The sequence below is a fragment of the Lithobates pipiens genome, unplaced genomic scaffold (assembly GCF_037356315.1).
Source record: "Lithobates pipiens isolate NorthernLeopardFrog02 unplaced genomic scaffold, aLitPip1_a1.2 Scaffold_16, whole genome shotgun sequence".
Lineage (NCBI taxonomy): Eukaryota > Metazoa > Chordata > Amphibia > Anura > Ranidae > Lithobates > Lithobates pipiens.
The window spans coordinates 348,254,893-348,276,119 of NW_027507748.1; the positions used below are offsets into that span (position 1 = coordinate 348,254,893).

At 42.1% G+C, this 21,227-nt stretch overlaps 1 protein-coding gene across 1 annotated transcript in view; it reads right to left on the minus strand.

The window, feature by feature from the left end:
* CLIC4 (chloride intracellular channel 4) overlaps positions 1-21,227 on the minus strand; it is a 109,661-nt gene that overhangs the window by 4,781 nt on the left and 83,653 nt on the right. Inside the window, exons 3-5 of the mRNA XM_077481858.1 lie at positions 8,911-9,036; positions 8,484-8,590; positions 53-234 (exon numbers count right to left, since the gene is read on the minus strand). Coding sequence (XP_077337984.1) covers positions 53-234; positions 8,484-8,590; positions 8,911-9,036 — 415 coding nt within the window. The remainder of the gene's footprint in view (positions 1-52; positions 235-8,483; positions 8,591-8,910; positions 9,037-21,227) is intronic.

A 21,227-nucleotide genomic window follows, 5' to 3' on the forward strand; every position in this document is an offset into this window, starting at 1 on the left:
TGAGACTTCTTCTATGCATTACTGATCTTTCATCAATATTTTCTTCTCATACCTTGACTATGTGAAGCTTTGGCAAGAGGTTGCAGTCAGCCAAGGTCATTTCCTCACCATCCAAGAATTTACGGGTAGAAACTGTAAGGTCATCCATACTGTTCTCATCGATTTCATCAGGCAGTGGAGAATTCAGGTAGTCATCAAGCTTTTGCAAAGTTTTTAGAAGTCCTCTCTCTAATACTGAAGAAAACAAGTGGGAAATATGTTTGAGCCAATAAAAATATTGCTGCGCAGAAAGGACATCTCAGTTAATAATCAAGTACTGAGCAAAAATTTAGGATGAGAAGCAGGATCAGAAGTGCTATAGTCACAAAATTAGGCAGACAATCACTTACACGATCACGGTTGTAGCTTACATTATGGTTATTGGACTGCAGAGGGCAGCACAATGCTGCAGAAATGTACAAATGCATTGTACAATATTAGAAAACACTACTTACACCTATACATTCACTGAAGCCAGAAATACAGCCACATATACACTATGGCTAGGTTTTCTTTTTAAACCTATGCTAGGGCTGTTATGATGCACTCCCCACCTCTCCCACAAATTCTCCCACCTCCTGCCCATCTTTCCCCAGCTCTTCCCCTTTGCTGGTGGTGCTGAGCTGGGGAAGGAGGACTGCATTTGCTTTCTTTGGATGTAAATCTCTAAAATCCACAGCAGTGAGCACCTCAGGCAAGGGCACACGTCATGCAGGTGGTAAGAGTAGGCAGTAGGAAGCAAAATAGTCAACCAGAGTGCTGATTAAAAGCTCTTCTCCCACTGCTACTGGCCAAGCATTAGGAAATTTGTGAATTCACATTCACCAATCTCACCTGCAACAGCGCTGAGTACTTCTGGGTTCCCCTTGAGTGTGTCAGATCTCTAGGTCAGGTACAGATTGAGGACAGAGGGCCCCCTATCTTTATCTGATATCTTATCAAACAGAAGCCACTGGCTAATAGTAGACACATGCAGAAATTGTTCCAAAAAACAAACATACATACACTTTTTTATATTATTAATCAACAATCTTATTCTGTGTGCACTTTCTTCTTGGGCGATTAAGGTTCAGTTTTTTTTTTTGTTTTTTTTAGCATGCTTCAGACAGACATACTATTTAAAAAACACTAGCACTCTAAGCTTGTAAACACTGCTAAACACACGTTTTAAAACATGGATTACTAACTGTGATATTCCAGCGTTCAGGAGAGGTTGAGAAACGTCCTGTGTACATGAAGCCTAATGGCGAGTATCTGCGTTTCTCATGAAATAAAAAAAACAAACAAAAAAAAAAAAAAAAAACACAACACTATCTGGTTGCACTAAGCAAGAGAGAGCAAGAGATCAAGAGAGATCAAGAGACTGTCTCCTGCACTCTCAAAACTACCCCTAAAGTTAACCCCTAATAAAATGATTATCCCTGTATGCATAAACAATAAATATGCATACAAAATTATTAGAATCAGAGCTTGCTCATAACACCTCATTGGTACTTGGCCACAAAATTACAGTTAATGAAAATTAGAAGGCATAAACTTGTAATTTTCTTTAACCTACCACATAAAAGGAGTCATGACCAATATCTGAGTTAACTAGTCATAAAATAAAAGAAGCTCAGGGTTAAATCAATGCTTGTGATGTCGGTCAGAAAATTATTGTGTATTAAAAGTGAAATGCTTGCTTTTATTCTGTTTACAAAATTGCTAACCATAGTGCAGAGCATGACAGCCTCTTCCTTTTTCAAAAAAACTTTTTTCAAAACCACCACAGAAGTGTTTTCAAAATATTCCCATCAATTGAGATTCTTAGGCCCCTTTCACACATGCGGACGATATGTCCGTATTTCATCCATCCGTTTGCGGATGAAATACGGGCATACATTCATCCCTATGGGATAGCGGGTGTCTGCGGATGAGCATCCGCAGACACCCGATTTCGTCCGCCTCCGCAACAGTCCGATTCTGCAGACGGAGGAAAATCCTATTTTTCTATCCGTCTGCAGAGCGGATCGGACGAACACGGACAGACGGTCCGTGCTCGTCCGATCCCCATAGAGGAGAGCGGAGAGCTGACAGAGCGGTCCCCGCACAGTGTGCGGAGACCGCCCTGTCCGCAGCCGGCTCAGCGGGGACAACGGAGCGATCCCCGCTGAGCGAGCGGATCTTCACGGGGCGGATCATTACTGATCCGCCCCGTGTGAAAGAGGCCTTACACGATCTGACTTTTTGACAACAAACATGCAAATGAGCTGTTTTGGAGCAACATCCGACTGTGTGTACGCTCCATCGGACAAACTTTTTCGGTTTTCATCGGACTTTTGTTGGCCGTGCGAACGGACAAACTTTTTGACAACATGAATCCGATGGAGCAAAGTCCAATCGTGTGTACACAAAACCAAATCGGATTTTTGTACAAAGTACAAACACGCATGCTCAGAACCAATGCAAAAGATCAGACAATACAGAAGTTGACCAAAAGTGGCGCTGGAGTGACTTTTGAAGTGTCATCAGTACGTTGAAACGTCACTACATTCGCGTTTGTGGCCTAAAACGTCAGATCGTGTGTATGCAATATAAACTTACGGCCAACGCTCTTTGTACAAAAGTCCAAGGGAAAGTTTGTAAGAGGCTTAAAGAGACCCTATCTCCTAGAAGGGGTCCATTTAAGATGCACAAATCAACTACCTTCTATTAAAGCCCAACATTTCCCGACAGAATGTTTAATTTAAGTCTGGATAGAGAAGGGAGGGTTAGAGCCTCTCTAAAGTTTTCATTGCTATCCGTGTCCTTAGTAGAGATATCTTTGCTTCTGTTCTTTTAGGACAGGAAATAATCAGAAATCTTTCCAACAAGAAAAAAAATACAAACATTTTAGTAGAGTGAGGAAGAGTTACACACCATTCGATTTTCTGCAGACGTTTGTCACGTAGAGTTACCAAAATATATAATATGAGGTCAAACCTTAATGCCACGTACACACGATCGGAATTCTCATCGGAAAAAGCTCCGATGGTTTTCCCGAAGGAATTCAGCTCAAGCTGCCTTGCCTACACACGGTCACATCAAATTGCGATCATTTATAACGCAGTGACGTACAACACGTACAACGTGACTAGAAAAAGGAAGGCCAATAGCCAATAGCTTCTGTCTCGTAGTTGAATCTGAGCTTGCGTGATTTTTAGCATGTCGGAATTGCATACACACGACTGGAATTACCGATAGAAAGTTTTTCCGTCGAGAAAATGCTATCAATTTTTGGCTGGCGGAAATTCGGACAGCAAAATTCCGATGGAGCATACACACGGTCGCATTTTCCGATGAAAAGCTCTCATCGGTCTTTTTCTGGCCGGAATTCCGATCGTGTGTACGCGGCATAAGAGTTTCAATTTGTATTCAATCAGGAAGGCCCTTGCACTACATGGTTTGGGTAAATCTGAAGACAAAAATCCGCAGAAAATCGAATAGTGTGTATGGAGTCTTAAGGCCTGTACACACGCTTTGATTTGTGGACGTCAATTGTGATACAATGATCGATCGTATGCAAATCATACTGTTAGTACGGTTCTTTCGACAGCCGATTTCACTTTTTCGTCAGACCAAAAGCTGGATGTGCAGACTATGAAATTTTTGTCGGATGTGAAATTTGTAAGAGCAAGACTACGTGTGTTCGGAAACTAAAAAATACATACAAAACTATTCAACACGATGCGTCACTTCTGACATTGTATTCTGTCAAACAAAAATTCTCATAGTGTTAGTAACCTCTTCGCTTTTGACATGAGACTAGCATGTCACAAAAATTGGACGTTTGATCATCCAAAAATCAAAGCGTGTGTACGAGGCTTTAGAATGTCTGACAATCTTTAAGCTGCTGTCAGTCCTGTCTTGTTTAATGGAAAATTCACCCCTCACTTCTTTTATAGGTGTCACAGGTATAGAAAGAGATTTTTTTTTTTTTAACTCTTCTCCGCCAAATAGAAAAACTACATCAAAACGATTTGGGTACTAATGCTTCAGTGCTCTATGGAAGCATAGCTGAGTAACAGCCACACCCCTCATCACAAACATATATCGGCCTAAACAGAGAAAAAAAAATATGGGATATTTATTATAGCAAAAAAGTCAAAGATGTTGTGTTTTTTTTTCAAAATTGTCGCTCTTTAGTTTATAACGCAAAATAAAAGCCGCAGGTGGGATCAAAATACCACCAACAGAAAGCTCTATTTGTGGGGGGGGGGGTTGGGGGAAGGATGTCAATTTTGTTTGGGTGCAGTGTTGCACAACTGCGCAATTGTCAGAGTGATGCAGTGCCGTATCGCAAAAAATGGGCTAGTCATTGAGCAGCCAAATCTTCTGGGGCTAAAGTGGTTAACCACTTGCTGACCGATGCACAGAGATATACGTCGGCACAATGGCAGTGGTTTGCAAATGGGCGTACCTGTACATCACCAGCCATGTACAGCGTGACCGTGGCCACCGAACTTGATGTCCGCCGGTCTCCCGGTGATCGAATCACGAAGCCGCAAAACAGGGAGATGCCTATGTAAACAAGGCCTTTCCCCGTTCTGCTTAGTGACCTGACAGATCACTGCTCTCGGTCATTGGGAGCAGTGATCGCTGTCATGTGAGGGGTAGCCCACCCCCCCACCACAGTTATAATCACCTCCTAGGACACACGTAACCCCTTGATCGCCCCTAGTGTTTAACCCCTTCCCTGCCAGCGTCATTTACAAAGTAATCAGTGCATTTTTATAGCACTGATCACTATATAAATGACAATGGTCCCAAAATGGTGTCAAAAATGTCCAATGTGTCCGCCATAATGTAAAAAAATCGCAGATCGCCATTACTAATAAAACATTTTTTTTTAATAAAAATGTCATAAAAACGATCCCCTATTCTGTAAACGCTATAAATTTTGGGCAACCCAATCAATGCGCGTATTGCGGTTTTTTCGTCAATTTGGTGAAACGTCGCATGACCGCACAATTGTCAGTTAAAAGGACGCAGTGCCGAATCGCAAAAAGTGGTCTGGTCAGGAAGGGGGTAAAATTTTCCAGGGCTGAAGCGGTTAAACTAGACCTCTCTAAAACCGAACTGATAATATTTCCCCCTGCCTATGCGCCCCCCCCCCCCCCCATGACTTTTCCCATCAAATTCAATAATGCAACCATCAATCCCTCCCCCTCACACTAAGGTACTAGGTATAATCCTAGACTCTGACCTGCCCTTTAAGCCCCAAATCCAATCATTGTCAAAAGCTTGTAGATTTCACCTCAGTAACAGCTCTAAAATAGAATGAAACCACCAAGCTACTCATTCACTCCCTTGTTATCTCTCACCTTGACTATTGCAACTCCCTCCTCACAGGCCTACCTCCCCATAGGCTACCCCCTCCATCACGAATGTTGCTGCCAGATTTATCTACCTTACCAACCGCTCAGTGTCTGCCACCCCTCTCTGCCAATCCCTACACTGGCTCCAAATATCACCCAAACCTCCTCTCCGCTCCTCTCAAGACCTACTGCTCCCAAGCTTCCTCATCTCCTCCTCCCATGCTCGCCTTCAGGACTTCTCCAGAGCCACTTCAATTCTCTGGAATGCACTACCTCAATCTGTCCGGCTATCTCCTGCTCTGGCTGCCTTCAGGCGATCCCTGAAAACTCTTCAGGGAAGCCTATCACCCCTTCAACTAATCTTTTATTGCTTCCATCAGCTCATTCCCTATAGTTACAACCTTTTGCACCACTTGCCCCACCCCATTAGATTGTAAGCTGTTTTGAGCATGGCCACCTTAACCCTCTTCTATTTTTTTTGTATTGTAACTGTACTGTCTCCCTTTTATATTGTAAACTGCTGTTGGCGCTATATTAATCCTGTATAATAAGTGGTTAGATCAAGTCTGACTGCATATCAATTTTTGTGACTTAATTGGGGTGGAGCACTTTGTAAAGCGACGCATGCATGTTTCGCATACACAAGGATTTGCACATTATGGACATAAAATCTCATTAAAAACACCATATTAAAAAAACAAAAACAAAAAAAAAACACATTTTCTGAAACAGAGGACCTACCGAATTATATAGTCTTTATGTTCTAAAACACTTTCCCATTTCAAATGAAGACTGTGTTGCCTTAAATATTAAATTAATATCCTTAGATTTAAAAGCTGAACTCCAACCTTCCCTTCAGTTTTGCAAAGTTGTACAGGCTTCTCTCTTATAGGGAAGTCATTTACTCGGACACTGAGCTTCTTAGGCTCAATTCACAGTAGCGCATTTTTTGGTGCATTTTGCAGAAATGCAAGGAAATTTTTTAACATGGGTTTCTATGGAACATGTTTACATCAATGCATTTTTGTGCCTCTGCGTTTTTGGAAAGGGTTGGGGACTATTTTTTCATGCAAAATGCAGCGTTTTGCATGTAATAGAAGTCAATGGGAAGCCAATCCTTTTTGCGAATTCAGTGTGATCTTCCTGGCTTTGGCACTATCAAATCCAAAACTGAAAAAGGTTTGACTCTTACCGCAATGGGTGGACTCCAAATCAGCGGAGTCGTTAGCGCGAGCAGACAGCCCTCTGCAGGGTTCTTTAGCGTGTAATCTTTTCCGGTGTGCTACTGAAAGATGCGGATCGTTCGAAGGTAACCAGCCTAGATCGAAAGGTTCCGGAAACGGTCGTATGTCCTACTTCTCCTCTCGGTCACCGTAGAAAAAGATAGAGTGGTTATCCGATCTCCCTGTACGTCTGGAGTTATCTACAGCTCCCCAACGAATCATCGCCACCAGATCCAGCAAGGTGTCCTCTTTGTGTTAGAGGACACCTTAAGATGTGTAAAAAAAAAAAAAAAAAAAAAAACGAAAAAAAAAAGAAAACGCGGCAAAAACGCATGTCCAAAAACGCGGCAAGCACCGCAAAAAGCACTGCAAAAACACTCAAAAGCAACATGCATAGATGTGAATCGAGCCTTAGAGTGTGCATTAGAAGCTGCTGCAAGTCAGCTACAGCCTCCCTCATTTCCTGGCTGGAGGATGTCCAGCATCACATGTAGGCCTCACCTAGAGTGGTCTGCATGCAAATGCAATCTACCTAGAACACCCTCTCCTTGAGCGGGACATCCCCCATCAAGGCATTTTGTTATTTGTATAACTCCAAGACTCAGCAAAAGGGTTGAGGGCATTTGAGAGGAGTATAGGGGGCAGGGTGCTGGTATGTTTTCAGGAAGCTAGGTACAACACCCCGCTAAGCTCTCATTTTTTGCATGTACACATGCATTACACGCTACATGCTTAAAGTAATGACTGGCAAGTCAGATTTCCGTTTTGTTTTTTACTCATCTATATGCAGAGCTTGTTTATACGCTTGTGTGTACAGACACATTGAAAACAATAGGCTGCAAATAGAGCAGGAAGAAAAATGCCCCTGCATGCCTAAAAACTGTTTTGCTTTTAGGCAGCAGTGTACAAGTGGCCTAACAGTCTATGTACATTATATTTTAAAATTAATTTCTTTACATACATACATACATACACATATATATATATATATATATATATATATATATATATATATATACACACACACACACACACACACTTTTATTTTTTTAACTTTGTTACTGTCAGCACTTTGCACATATGCATAAGTGGTCAGCAGAATTCTAAAGCCATCAAAAAAATAACTTTAAACCAACTCATAGCCATGAGTTGGTATTCATTCTCCAGCTGTGATGTTTTAATGGTTACAGACAGTGGTGGCAGCATAAGCCCCACACCCTCGGACCACCACACAGGAGAAGTAACCCGGTAGATCTAAACTTATAATTTTGATGTTCCCAGATTTAGCCACATTATCATGAACGTCTAGGTGTGCATTCAGCCACAGCAAATAACCGACATGCTTCCAGGTGCATTTAGAAATTAGCTCCAAAACACACTTGGACACCTGTATTTGAATTCCACTGTGCATGGGGCCTACGGGGTCTAACTAAATCTTCAAAGTTTTAAGACCATCAGAATAAAATCCCTCTGAAGAAACCACACATCCACCATTTGCTCTTGTGACCTGCTTTCTGGTCACTATCCAAAGCCATCTGGCAGCGAGGCAGTGACATGCACTGTGTAGTCAACAGCAAGCCTGGAGAAACAGTGCTTACATTATTAGGCTGCTACAGAAAGAGGAAAAAAAAAAAAAAAAAAAAAAAAACCCACACACAATAAGCAACAATCAGCGGATCTGCTGCTGTGGACTCAATCTGCTTACTACAGAAACAAGTGCACTCTATGACCTCTGCAAGACATCATCACTCTAGATAGAGTGGGTACAAAAGCATAAAGCTGCCTCTGTAGTCCATGGCCTTTTGTTAATGCAAGTTGTACCACAAAGAGAGCCTTCACTGAAACACTGTACATCCTAATTGACACAGAGCAGTTGAGCAGTTACCTTCGTTGGCATCTGGTTTGGAATTCTTGATATATGCTGAAAACTTAGCAAATATGTCCATGCCAGCAGTGTTGGATTCTGGATGCTTAGCTGCCAATTTACGGTACCTAGAAAAATAAATAAAATGTTTTTTTTTGGCCTTTCTGAATTTTTTTTTTCCAATTAATAGTTTTTATTAGCAAACTCGCAAGGTTGACAGTACATAGACATGCAAAAAGAAAGAATGTCTCAAGATAATGTACAATGCTAATGACACGTATAACCCTGCAGTAACGGCCTTTCTGAATTTTAAGCATGAACAAACCATTTAAAAGTAATTTTTGTAGAAAAGTTTACTATAACAAAAAAATAAATAATGTGTTCATTTTGCAAGCTTATGTATTTCACATACATCTGTTAACAGTACTATAGAAATGAATTCACTTACTTGGGAGGGCATAGTACTTCTTCCAGAAACTCTTCTATCTTGTTCACATCAGTCTTCACCTCATGGTTGTAGGTTATAAAGGGAGGATGTGTTCCTGGGGCAAGGTTTTGGAGGTCTGCTGGTTTTCTAACAAAATCAAAATGTTATGTTACCTTTAAGGGAAAAGTAAGGCTTAACTACTCATAAGCAAGTGTAAGAAAGGAAACATGGTGGTGCCAACAGAAACAAAATTCCAACTTTCAATAGGGTTTAAACTGGTCAAGTTCCTTTTTTGCCGTCTAGTCCCACCCCTACACTGTGAAATTTCCCCTTGCCAAGTGAGGTAACATCTTGATGTGGACATGTGAAGTAGTGATTTTTTTTAAATAACTTTTTTTGTATATGAAAATGCTATTGTTATATTACATTATGTTACCCTTGTTATACTATATGTATTTCAGGTCATGTTTGGGGTTTCTGGTGGAAATAGTCTTAGCGCATGCGAGGCCACTAAGCCGTGGGTTTTACCACCTGTTAAAACTGGCATCACTTCTTCCCCTCTGCGGCACATGTGGGCCTCCACAAGTGGTCACTGCAGCGGTGCATTGCCATCTAGGTCCTGTCCCTCTTGTGCATGCATCTGCTCCTAGCAGCGGCAACACGTGCAGCACAATGCTGGCCTGGTCAGCATTGGGTGCAGCAGGGAATGCATGTTGCAGTTTTGTCGACCAGGTAAGATTCCACGGGCAAAAAGGTTAGGTGGCTTTGGGAGACACACATTAGGCTGGGACTGGTGGTCACGCTGCACTGGGCTCCAAGGGTACCTGACGTTTTGAGGCTATTAAAAACAGGTAATTTGTTTAGGTATTTGTGGCACATGGGTATGCGCTTGGGTGGTTACCATTATTCACCATGGAGATGTGCGCCTTGGTAATAGAAGCTGGTTCTAGGAGAGCTTTGTTGTCTATGTCTTGCAGTACCCTAAGGGTTGATATACTACCGATGTATACTTATTATCCACAGACGGTTTCATTAACATCCCATGCGATTCACAGCATGTATCCCTGGGAGCAGTGGATACATTTAACCCCAGCCTGTTCTAAGGTATACTGGTGAACAAATGGTCATGCTTAGTCCTATTGGTGGTATCTATGGTGTTGTAGAATAGGTCGTATTTTGCATACATACCAGTTGCTGTGCCAATGACACAGTTTTAAATGCAGACTCAGTGGATACTAGGATCCATCAGTGGTATATTTTAAGCAGCTTCCATGGCCCCCCCCCCCCCCGAAATAATGTGTATGGATATTGTTTAGATATCAAAATGACCCACTTCTCCTTGTCGCCCTTTGTAGTTGCTTGTGTGCCCCCACACTGGGATTTGTGCTGCTGCTGGTCCATAGAGATTCCCACCCAACTCTGAAAGGGTGTATATACATTTGCATTCTATATCCAATGTTATAATATTTAGGTATCAGAGAGGTCTATGTATGTAGAATATTCAATTTTCATTACATGCATTTCTCCCTTGAATAGACGCAGTGCAAGCTGAGGAAGCAACCTTGTTGCGAAATATGTAGAACCAAATTGGGGAAGGTGGATTTCCTGCATCCGGCGGAGTTACAGATACGTAGCGCATTCTATTAATGTAAAACTAAAAAGGCAAAACTATTTTTTTTCGTTTTGGATAGAGTGGAGTGGGATTAGAACAGCAGTTAGGTTTTTTTGCTGTCTGTCTGTGCCCCCATTAGGGAGATTCACCCTATTTGTCCTGTTCACCATTATCATTGAAAGTGAAAGTAAAAGAAAATCCCAAATTTTGGGTTGGCCCCCAGACAAGTAATAGCAGGGAAATCTTCAGATGGGGTTGCTAGTTCTGGTGAACTGGTGGTCCCCAAAGAATTCCCTCAATTTGCAGGGAGTTCCTCTCACTTCCTGTATGGCTTTGGGACAGACAGTGAAGGGAAATCTCAAAAAAAAAAAAAAAAAAAAAAAAAAAAAAAAGGTTTTGCCTATTATACGTTACTTAGGGGGACCACACCACCACACCATGCTCCACATTTAGAATGCATTGCCTTTTATTAAAATTCTATCATTAATTGGATGTCCCTTAACCACTGGGCACTTAAACACCCTTAATAACCAGACCAATTTTCAGCTTTCGGTGCTCTCACATTTTGAATGACAATTACTCAGTCATGCAACACTGTACCCATATGAAATTTTTGTCCTTTTTTCACAAAAATAGAGCTCTCTTTTGGTGGTATTTAATCACCACTTTTTTTTTATGCTATAAATGAAAAAAAGACAGAAAATTTGGTATAAAAATTAATTTTTCTTCGTTTCTGTTATAAAATTTAGCAGTTAAGTAATTTTTCTACATACATTTTGGCCAAAATACTACTGCATATGTTTGGTAAAAATAAGTACAAATTGGTGAATATTATTTGGTCTTTGTGAAAGTTATAGAGTCCACAAGCTATGGTGCCAATATCTGAAAATTGATCACACCTGAAGTACTGACGGCCTATTTCAATTATTGAGACCCCAACATGCCAGAAAAGTACAAATACCCCCCAAATGACCCCTTTTTGGAATGAAGACATTCCAAGGTATTTAGTAAGAGGAATGATGAGTTTTTTGAAGTTGTCATTTTTTCCCACAATTCTTAGCAAAATCAAGATTTTATTTTTATTTATTTTTTCACAAAATTGTCATATCAGTTTATTTCTCACACACAGCATATGCATACCCCAAATTACACCCCAAAACACATTCTGCTATTACTCCCGAGTATGGCGATACCACATGTGTGAGACTTTTACACAGTGTGGCCACATACAGAGGCCCAAAATGCAGGGAGCACCATCAGGTGTTCTGGAGCACCCAGGAGAATTCTGACATTTCTCTCCTACATGTAAAAATCATCATTTATTTGCTAGAAAATTACAGAGAACCCCCAAAAAATTATATATATTTTTAGCAAAGACCCTAGAGAATACAATAGTGGTTGTTGCAACTTTTTATCTCACACGGTATTTGCGCAGCAATTTTTCAAACGTGTTTTGTGCTTAAAAATAAAATAAAAAAAAGTAAAAAGTTAGCCCAATGTTTTTGCATAATGTGAAAGATGAAGTTACGCTGAGTAAATAAATACCTAACATGTCACTCTTCAAAATTGCACACGCTCGTGGAAGGGCACCAAACGTTGCTACTTAAAAATCCCCATAGGCGACGCTTTACATTTTACTGGTTACACGTTTTGAGTTACAGAGGAGGTCTAAGGCTAGAATTATTGTTCTTGCTCTAACGTTCAAAGCGATAACTCACATGTGTGGCTTGAACACCGTTTTCATATGTGGGCGGGACTTACGTATGCGTTCGCTTCTGCATGCGAGCACATGGGGACAGGGGCGCTTTAAATTTTTTTTATTTTTTTATTGTTCATTCTACTATTTTAGTTTGACATTTTTTCCCCCAAAAATAAATGTTTTGATCACTTTTATTCCTATTACAAGGAATGTAAACATCCCTTATAATAGGAATAGGGCAGACAGGTCCTCTTTACAGTGACATATGGGGTCAATAAGACCCTGCATCTCACCTCTAGGCTGGGAAGCCTGAAATAAAAAAAAAAAAAAAAAAAAAAAGGATTCTGGCTTTGATCGTATTGGCGAGTTGGTAGAAGCACCAGAGGGCGGCGGAAGGGGGGGGGGGTGTCCCCTCAACCTCCTGTAAGAACGATCAAGCAGTGGAACAGCCGCTATGATTGTTCTTATGGTGTAGGGAATCGCCGGCTGAGTCGGGAGTGTGGAGACAAATGAGCGGAAGTTTCATTCCATTTTAATGTGTTTTAAGGCTTTGTAAATACAGAAAACCTAGTATATAAAAAAAAAGGAGAAAGAAAAGGATTAGGCGCAACCAGTACCACTATGGCCTTAATTCAGAGTAATGGCATTTTAAACAAACAATAAACAAACCCATACATATAGTTCAAATTATCCTGAAACAATATGCAATGCAGCCTCTTAATTCAATAAAATACACAATATGATAAATAAACCTTATAGACAGAATGTCGTCAGATGTCATTCATCATAAGCAGCGCTCCTATCACTCATAAAATGATCAGGTTAACTCAATGTCCAGTATATCATAAATAAATCAGCATATTGTAACACTGAACAATCAGCACTAGAAAGCAGTATCAGATGGTGATAGAGGAGTGAAAGTCCAGACACAGATGGTGATAACAATATTGTCTGAGGATTGTGCACCCTTCAACCAGATTGCTCCACGCGTGCGTCCCACTCCCCTCTGGGGTTTAAACTCATCACACTTCCAAGATAATTGAGCCTCAATTAGATATCCCAAGACTCTGCTTCCTTGTGCCTTTCTTTCATCAGTCTCTCGAACAATTCATCCAGAAGCACCATATGGAAAAAAGAAACTCCACATAGTCCAGTTCCGTTTGTAAACTTTAAATTAAAAACTCCTCAATTCATAAAAGTACTCCTCAATTCATAAAAATTGCCAGTGTCCTTGTTCCAATCTGACCAAATAACTTGTTGTCATAGGTTATTTCACAGCCACTTACCAAGGAGACAGGGGATGGTTCCGCGGGATACTAGCGCAGAACACCGCTCCACACGCCGCCCAACACTCCTTCCGCTTTCTCTGCTCAGTGTTTTGGAACGCAAGGCAACTTTGCGTCACTGCCGGTAGTTGATAAGTCACGCTCTGACGTGTTTCGTCATCACAACTTTCTCAAAGGGCTCAATTATCTTGGAAGTGTGGCGAGTTTAAACCCCAGAGGGGAGCGTGACGCACGTGTGGAGCAATCTGGTGGAAGGGTGCACAATCGGACAATATTGTTATCACCATCTGTGTCTGGACTTTCACTCCATCGCCATCTGATACTGCTTTCTAGTGCGGATTGTGCAGTTTTACAATATACTGATTTATGATATACTGGACATTGAGTTAACCTGATCATTTTATGAGTGATAGGAGCGCTGCTTATGATGAATGACATCTGACGACATTCTGTCTATAAGGTTAACCGCTTAAAGTGGGGTGTCCCAGGGTCCAGCGATGCGGGGGAACGAAGCCCCCCCCCCCTCGTTCCCCGCTCCGCTCGCAGCGCTGGCATTCTTACTGTAGGCACCTGGCTGTGGCTTCACAGCTGAGCACCCATTGCGCATGCGCGAGCGGTGCCGTGATACGCCGCACAGTCATCTGGGACACCTGACAGGTCCCAGATGACTGTGCGGCGCGAGGGGAAGTGATGTCACCAGCCCGGGCATTGAAGAAGGCAGACTACGAGGGACCCCCTGGCAACAGGCATTTAGAGGTGAGTAAAAAAAAAAAAAAAAATTCAAGTTTTTTTTTTAAGGAATTTTGAGCTTTTTATTTTATTGGGTGGCACCACCACTTTAAGGACCGCCTCCTGCACATATACATCCGCAGAATGGCACGGCTGGGCACAATCAGGTACCTGTACATGGCTCTTTATGTGCCCAGACGTGGCTCACGAGCATGTCGCCGGTGGTGCACTCGTGAGCCGGTCCTGAGCTCCGTGACCCCTGATCGCCGCTGGTGTCCCGCGATTGGGTCACAGAGCTGAACGAGGAGAGGTCTGTCTAAACAAACCTCTCCCGTGCTTCCTACTGTGGCTGTCACCGATCGTCTGTTCCCTGTTATAGGGAATGACGATCCGTGACGTCACATGCCAAGCCACACACCAACAGGGAAAAAAAAAAAAAAAACAAACACACACACACACACGCCCTCCCCACCCCCTAGTGGGTAACTCCTTCACTGCCAGTGTCATTTACAGAGGAATCAGTACATTTAATTGGCACGGATTGCTGTATAAATGACAATGGTCCCAAAAAATGTGTCAAAAATGTCCGATGTGTTCGCCATAATGTAGAGGTCACAATAAATAAAAAAATCACTGATCGCTGCCATTACTAGTAAAAAAAAAAAAATTATTAATAAAAAATGCTATAAAACTATCCTCTATTTTGTAAACGCTATAACTTTTGCGCAAACAAATCAATTGCGATTTTTTTTTGCCAAAAATACGTAGAAGAATATATATCGGCCTAAACTGAGGGAAAAAAATGTTTTTTTTATATATTTTTTGGGGATATTTATTATAGCAAAAAGTAAAAAGTATTACATTTTTTTTTTTTTAATTGTCGCTCTATTTTTGTTTATAGTGCAAAAAATAAAAACCGCAGAGGTGATCAAATACCACCAAAAGAAAGCTCTATTTGTGGGGAAAAAAATGAATGCCAATTTTGTTTGGGAGCCACATCGCATGACTGCACAATTGTCAGTTAAAGCGATGCAGTGCCGAATTGCTAAAAGGGGCGTGGTCCTTTGGCTGCAAATTGGTCCAGGGCTTAAGTGGTTAACAAGAAACTTTGGATTGAAGTGCATGTGCCTAAAGTCCATGATCAATATCTGTAAAATTATTGTGCTTTAAGTGGACAAAGACAACCATCAAGAACTGATTGGAGCCCCATCCCTTCCCAGACTTTGAAAAGGGTTTTTCTTTCAGTACCTTCAAAAACACTGGCAATTATCAGCTAACAAGGCTTTCTAATATGCTCAAATAAGCCACCACGTTCACAGCCTTCTTTGCTGCCAAATGGGGCCACCTAAACATCTGACAGCATTTGAAATTTGGTGTAGAAAGTACTCACACTTGAAGGATTTGGTCTCTGACCTTTATTTCTCTCTCCTTGACTAAGATACCACAACCTTCCCTATGTCACAAATTGGGGAAAGGACCTCGCCACCCGTCCAGATAAAAAGGTGTGTGGAATAAAATTTGGCTCTCCACCTTCGAGTGTTTAAGAAAAAATGCCTACAAAATGCTGTCACTGTGGCAATTGACCCCTTGATGGCATTTTTTTTGCCCCTGCTGTCTCCCCATCATGCTTTCAGGACTGTAGGGAATGTGGCACTCATCCATATCTAGTGGTCATGCCCCAAAGTAACTTGATTCTGGATAAGGGTATACTCCTTGATCAGGTCAGTCTTGGACATCTCACTAGCTCGCAACCCCTGGGAGACTGTTGCATAAACCAATCCCAAATCTAACCGCTAATCGGAGGAAACAGGTGGGTGTTTGTTTCTGTGAGCTCGGCACATGCTAGCTTGAGCCTGTAGACAAAGGTTCCAATTTTGCTGATGTTCAGCAAAGGCTAAGCCCCCATACACACGGTCGGACATTCCGACAAAAAAATCCATCAGATTTTTTCCGAAACTGGTGTTGCGTACACACGGTCGGACAAAGTTGATGCAAAATCAGATCGTTCGTAACGTGATGACGTTATTTCGTTACGACGGGATTACATTCAGGCTAGTAGCCAATAGCTTTGGTCTAGGAATTTGATCTGAGCATGCATGGCATCGGAATTCTCTACAAACGATCGGCCAGATTTCCGATTGGATCATGTTGTTGGAAAATTTTATATCCAGCTCTCAAACGTTGTTGGTCGGACATTCTGATGGAAAAAGTCAGATGAAGCCCACACACGGTTGGATTATCCGACAACATGGTCCGATCAGACATTTTCTATCGCAATGTCCGACTGTGTGTACAAGGGCTAATGGGGACTATGGTTCATAAGAAGCTCACTTGCATCTTTAACCACTTGCCGACTGCCGCACGTCGACAGAATGGCACGGGCAGGCATAAGGGCTTACATGTACGTCCTTGCCTGCCCGCCGGTCGGGGGCCCGATCGGGCCCCCGCCCGGTGCCTGCGGCGGTCGGTATTCGTTCGGGAGCGATCCCGGACGAGGGGACGGCCATTCATTCATGGCCACCCCCTCGCGATCGCTTCCGACGAATGAAAATGTCCCGTGACATCACTTCCTCTCCTGTAATGTAAACACAGGAGAGGAAGTGATGTATTCTCTCCTCCGTGTCGGTATTTTTCGTTCCGGCACCGAGGAGAGAGGTTCGGTGAGTTGCACCAACACACCACACATACAGTAGAACATGCAAGGCACACTCGCACCCCCCCTTTACCCCCCAATTACCCCTGCCCCCCCAGTCACAGTGACACCAATTGCTTTTTTTTTTTTTTTGCATTGGTGTCATTTGTGACTGTAATAACTGTTAGGGCAGTTAGGGTTAGCCCCCTTTAGTTCTAATGTGCCCCCCTAACCCCCCCAATAAAGGTTTAACCCCGTGATCACCCCCCGTCGCCAGTGTCACTAAGGCTGGGTTCACATTGCAGCGGTTTATGAGAACGAATGTGATTCGCACCGCACTGCAGTGCAAATCACATCCGATCTCTGTGCGATTCGAGTTCAGCCATACAGATAGTATGGCTGAATTCGCATCGCACCCGCCGCACCCGCCGCAAACTCGCACGGGACCCTTTTTTTGGTCCGCAGCAGAATCGGATCGCATGGGTGTTCACTGCGATATGCGAACTGATCTGGGGGTGTCATTAACATTTCACTGACACTCCCAGCAGTTCGCATAGGGCAGTGTGAACTGCCGCCGGGAGGCATGTGATGCGGGAACCCGCCGCGGATTTGTGGCGTTCCCGCATCGCTCCAGTGTGAACCCAGCCTAATAAGCGATCGTTTTTCTGATCACTGTATTAGTGTCACAGGTGACGCTAGTTAGGCAGGTAGGTATTTAGGTTCGCCGCAGCTTTTTATAGCGCCAGGGACCCCCATATACTACCGCATAAAGCCCCCTGATTGCCCCCTAGTTAACCCTTTCACCAGTGATCACCATATAACTGTTACAGGTGACGCTGGTTGGTTAGTTATTTTTTTTATAGTTTCAGGGCACCCGCCATTTATTACCTAGTCTCACTAGTGTACCCCTAAATTTAGGGGTGTCTACTTTCCAAAATGGGGTCATTTGGGGGGGGTTTGTGCCATCTTGGCATTTTATGGCCTTCAAAACTGTAATAGGTAGTGAGAAGTGAAATCAAAAATTTACGCCCTTAGAAAGCCTGAAGGCGGTGCTTGGTTTTCGGGGCCCCGTACGCGGCTAGGCTCCCAAAAAGTCCCACATATGTGGTATCCCCGTACTCAGGAGAAGCAGCAGAATTTATTTTGGGGTGTCATTTCACATATGCCCATAGCATGTGTGAGCAATATATCATTTAGTGACAACTTTGAATAATGACAAAAAAAAATTTTTTTTTTTTTTTTTTTTTTTTACACAATCGCTTGAGGCAAAAAAATAAAATATTCAATGGGCTCAACATGCCACTTATCAATTTCCTTAGGGTGTCTACTTTCCAAAATGGGGTCATTTGGGGGGGTTTTGTACTGCCCTGCCATTTTAGCACCTCAAAAAATGAGATAGGCAGTCGTAAACTAAAAGCTGCGTAAATTCCAGAAAACGTACCTTAGTTTGTAGATGTGACAACTTTTGCGCAAACCAATAAATATACAATTATTGACTTTTTTTTTTACCAAAGACATGTGGCTGAATACATTTTGGCCTAAATGTATGACTAAAATTGAGTTTATTGGATTTTTCTAATAACAAAAAGTAGAAAATATAATTTTTTTTCAAAATTTGCGGTCTTTTTACGTTTATATCGCAAAAAATAAAAATCGCAGAGGCAATCAAATACCATCAAAAGAAAGCTCTATTTGTGGGAAGAAAAGGACGCAAATTTTGTTTGGGTACAACATTGCATGACCGCGCAATTACCAGTTAAAGCAGCGCAGTGCCAAATTGTAAAAAGACCTCTGGTCATTTACCAGCAAAATGGTCCGGTCTGAAGGTGGTTAAAATCTCCCACGCCATATAACTAAAGGAATATTCCAGCTAGCGTTTTTTCAAAAGTGGGAGTTGGATTTAGATAGAACCTTTTCTGAGGAGCAAAGCAATGAGGTAATACACTCTTTTTGAATCTTCGGTATGGAGCGAGGTTCGAAGGATCATTCAAAAATGCTGTTACTATGAGGTTCCTGAGGATCCAACTTTTTTCTGTCGCATGACCTTAAAATACCAGTCAAGACATACAAAAATTTAATTTTGTGTCATCTTTAGAATGCAGCAAGATCCTGTATCTGCTTAGATGGAAAAAAAAAAAAAAAATAAATAAATAAATAAAACAAACGACAACCAAAGTGGCTCAGGAAGATGGAAGCGCAAAACCAGTTCAAAAATCTAGTATGGACAGGAAGGCAGAAACCTCTTTATCAACTCAGAGGGAGAGATTCTCATTGTTGAAAACCCAGATAGATTACATCCTTCAGCTGTCTGGACCTTGGGATGGGGAGTGATGCCCATACCCGGTTGCGAGTCCCTGGGGGGGGGGGGGGGGGGGCGCTAGCTTGAGAGGAGGAGAGGAGAGATGACGATGGATATTTATTTTTATTTTTTGAGGGGGGGGGGGGGAGTTTGTTAATATTGTTAGGGGGTTTCCAAATACAACTATGTTTGAGCAATCTGGAATATGGGGTCAGAATACATTATAGGACCAGAGGGAAAGAATCAAGACACCTAAGGCTCCATGCACACTGAAGCTCAAAAAAGCTTTTTCTGGACGCCAGATTGCTGGCAGAAAACACTGGTTAAAAAACTTGCTTTTAACAGCGTTTTGTACTAGCATTTATGAGCGTTTATTAGCGTTAGCGTTTATGGGCGTTTTCAATAAAAATACACAGAGGACACTCCAAAAATCCCACAGTACATTCCAAACTCCCACAATGCATTGAAAAAATAAAATGCCGAACACTAATTAACGCGCATTTATGAGCGTTTGTCGTTTTTTGGCGGTGAAAAACGGCACTTTGAATGCGAATTTCTGCCATTCAGAAAAAAGCCCATAAACTCCACTGCTCATTAACCACTTCCCACCCGGCCAATGCACATATACGGCCGGGTGGGAGCCGTCTACTCCTGATTGGACGTTCAGGAACGTCCATCAGGAGGAGCGGGATCGCGCCCGCGCAGTGGCGCGATCCTGATGCGCCCGTGTCACCGGGACACGGCGCATCTCAGATCGGCAGGAGGGCTCTGTGATTGGCCCTCCTGATCACATGACGGTCGTGTCCAATCACGGCCGTCATGTGATGTAAACAAACAGCCGGTTGCTAAGCAATCGGCTCCTCCTCTCCTCACACAGAAGTCATCGCTGAGGAGAGGAGAGCAGATTGCTGCAGCCGGCTAATGATCAGCGAGTATGAGCTGTTTTTTTACAGCTTTTTACTCACTGATCTTCAGTCTAGTGTAAACACACAACACACCACACAGTGTAAACACAGTCCCCACATATGTCCCCATAACACACATGTCCCCAAAAAATAAAAACACATGTCCCTAATAATAAAAACATGTCCCCCACATATGTCCCACTAAAATCACTTGTCCCAATGATTATGTGCACACATATGTACGTGATCACCTGCACACATATGTACATGATCATTTGCGTACATATGTCTGTGATCACACAAACCAATTATTATATACTTAACGGAATTTTTTTTACCAAAAACATGTAGCAGAATACATTTTGGCTTAAATTTATGACAAAATTTGATTTTAGTGGATTTCTTTTAAAATAGAAAAAAGAAAATATTGTTTTTTTTCCAAATTTCCGCTTTTTTGCGCTTATATCGCAAAAAATAAAAAAACGGAGTCGTGAATAAATACCACCAAAATAAATCTCTATTTGTGCGAACAAAATGATAAAAATTTCATTTGGGTACAGTGTAGCATGCCCACGCAATTGTCACTGAAAGCGCTAGAGCAATGAAAGCTGAAAATTGGGCTGGGAAGGAAGGGGGCGAAAGTGCCCTGTATTGTAGTGGTTAAAGCTGAAAAAACACATGGACACATAGGCTAATAAAGAGTGGAGTTTATGGACTTTTAAAAAAAAAAAAAAAAACGCCCAAACTCCAATAAACTGCAATTTATAAGCTCCAGTGTGCTTGGAGCCTAAGGATATGTAGTAAATATAATCCCCTGGTCAGGAGATTGTTTTGAGGTTATTATTGACTTTAAGCACAAAAGCATCTAATTGATTAAGGGCAAAATACTTTGTTCCCCTTGCTTCCCTTCACTACAGAGTAATCATAGAATAATCCTTTTTCCTGTTAACTCTCGCTGCATTCTTGAAGCCAAAGGGAATGCTTTTCTTTGTGTGACCCAAACTGGAACTGCACATGCTTTTTATGTAGAACGGTTTGCAAATGCCCCAATCACTAAAAGTTCAACAAGTTGATCCTAAAAATTGTATTAGCGGATTTCATGCAATTAAAATTCACAGCTTTACTCAGAACAACTGCAGGAAATCACTTGGATGCCAGAGTATTTGTCCCTGCCCC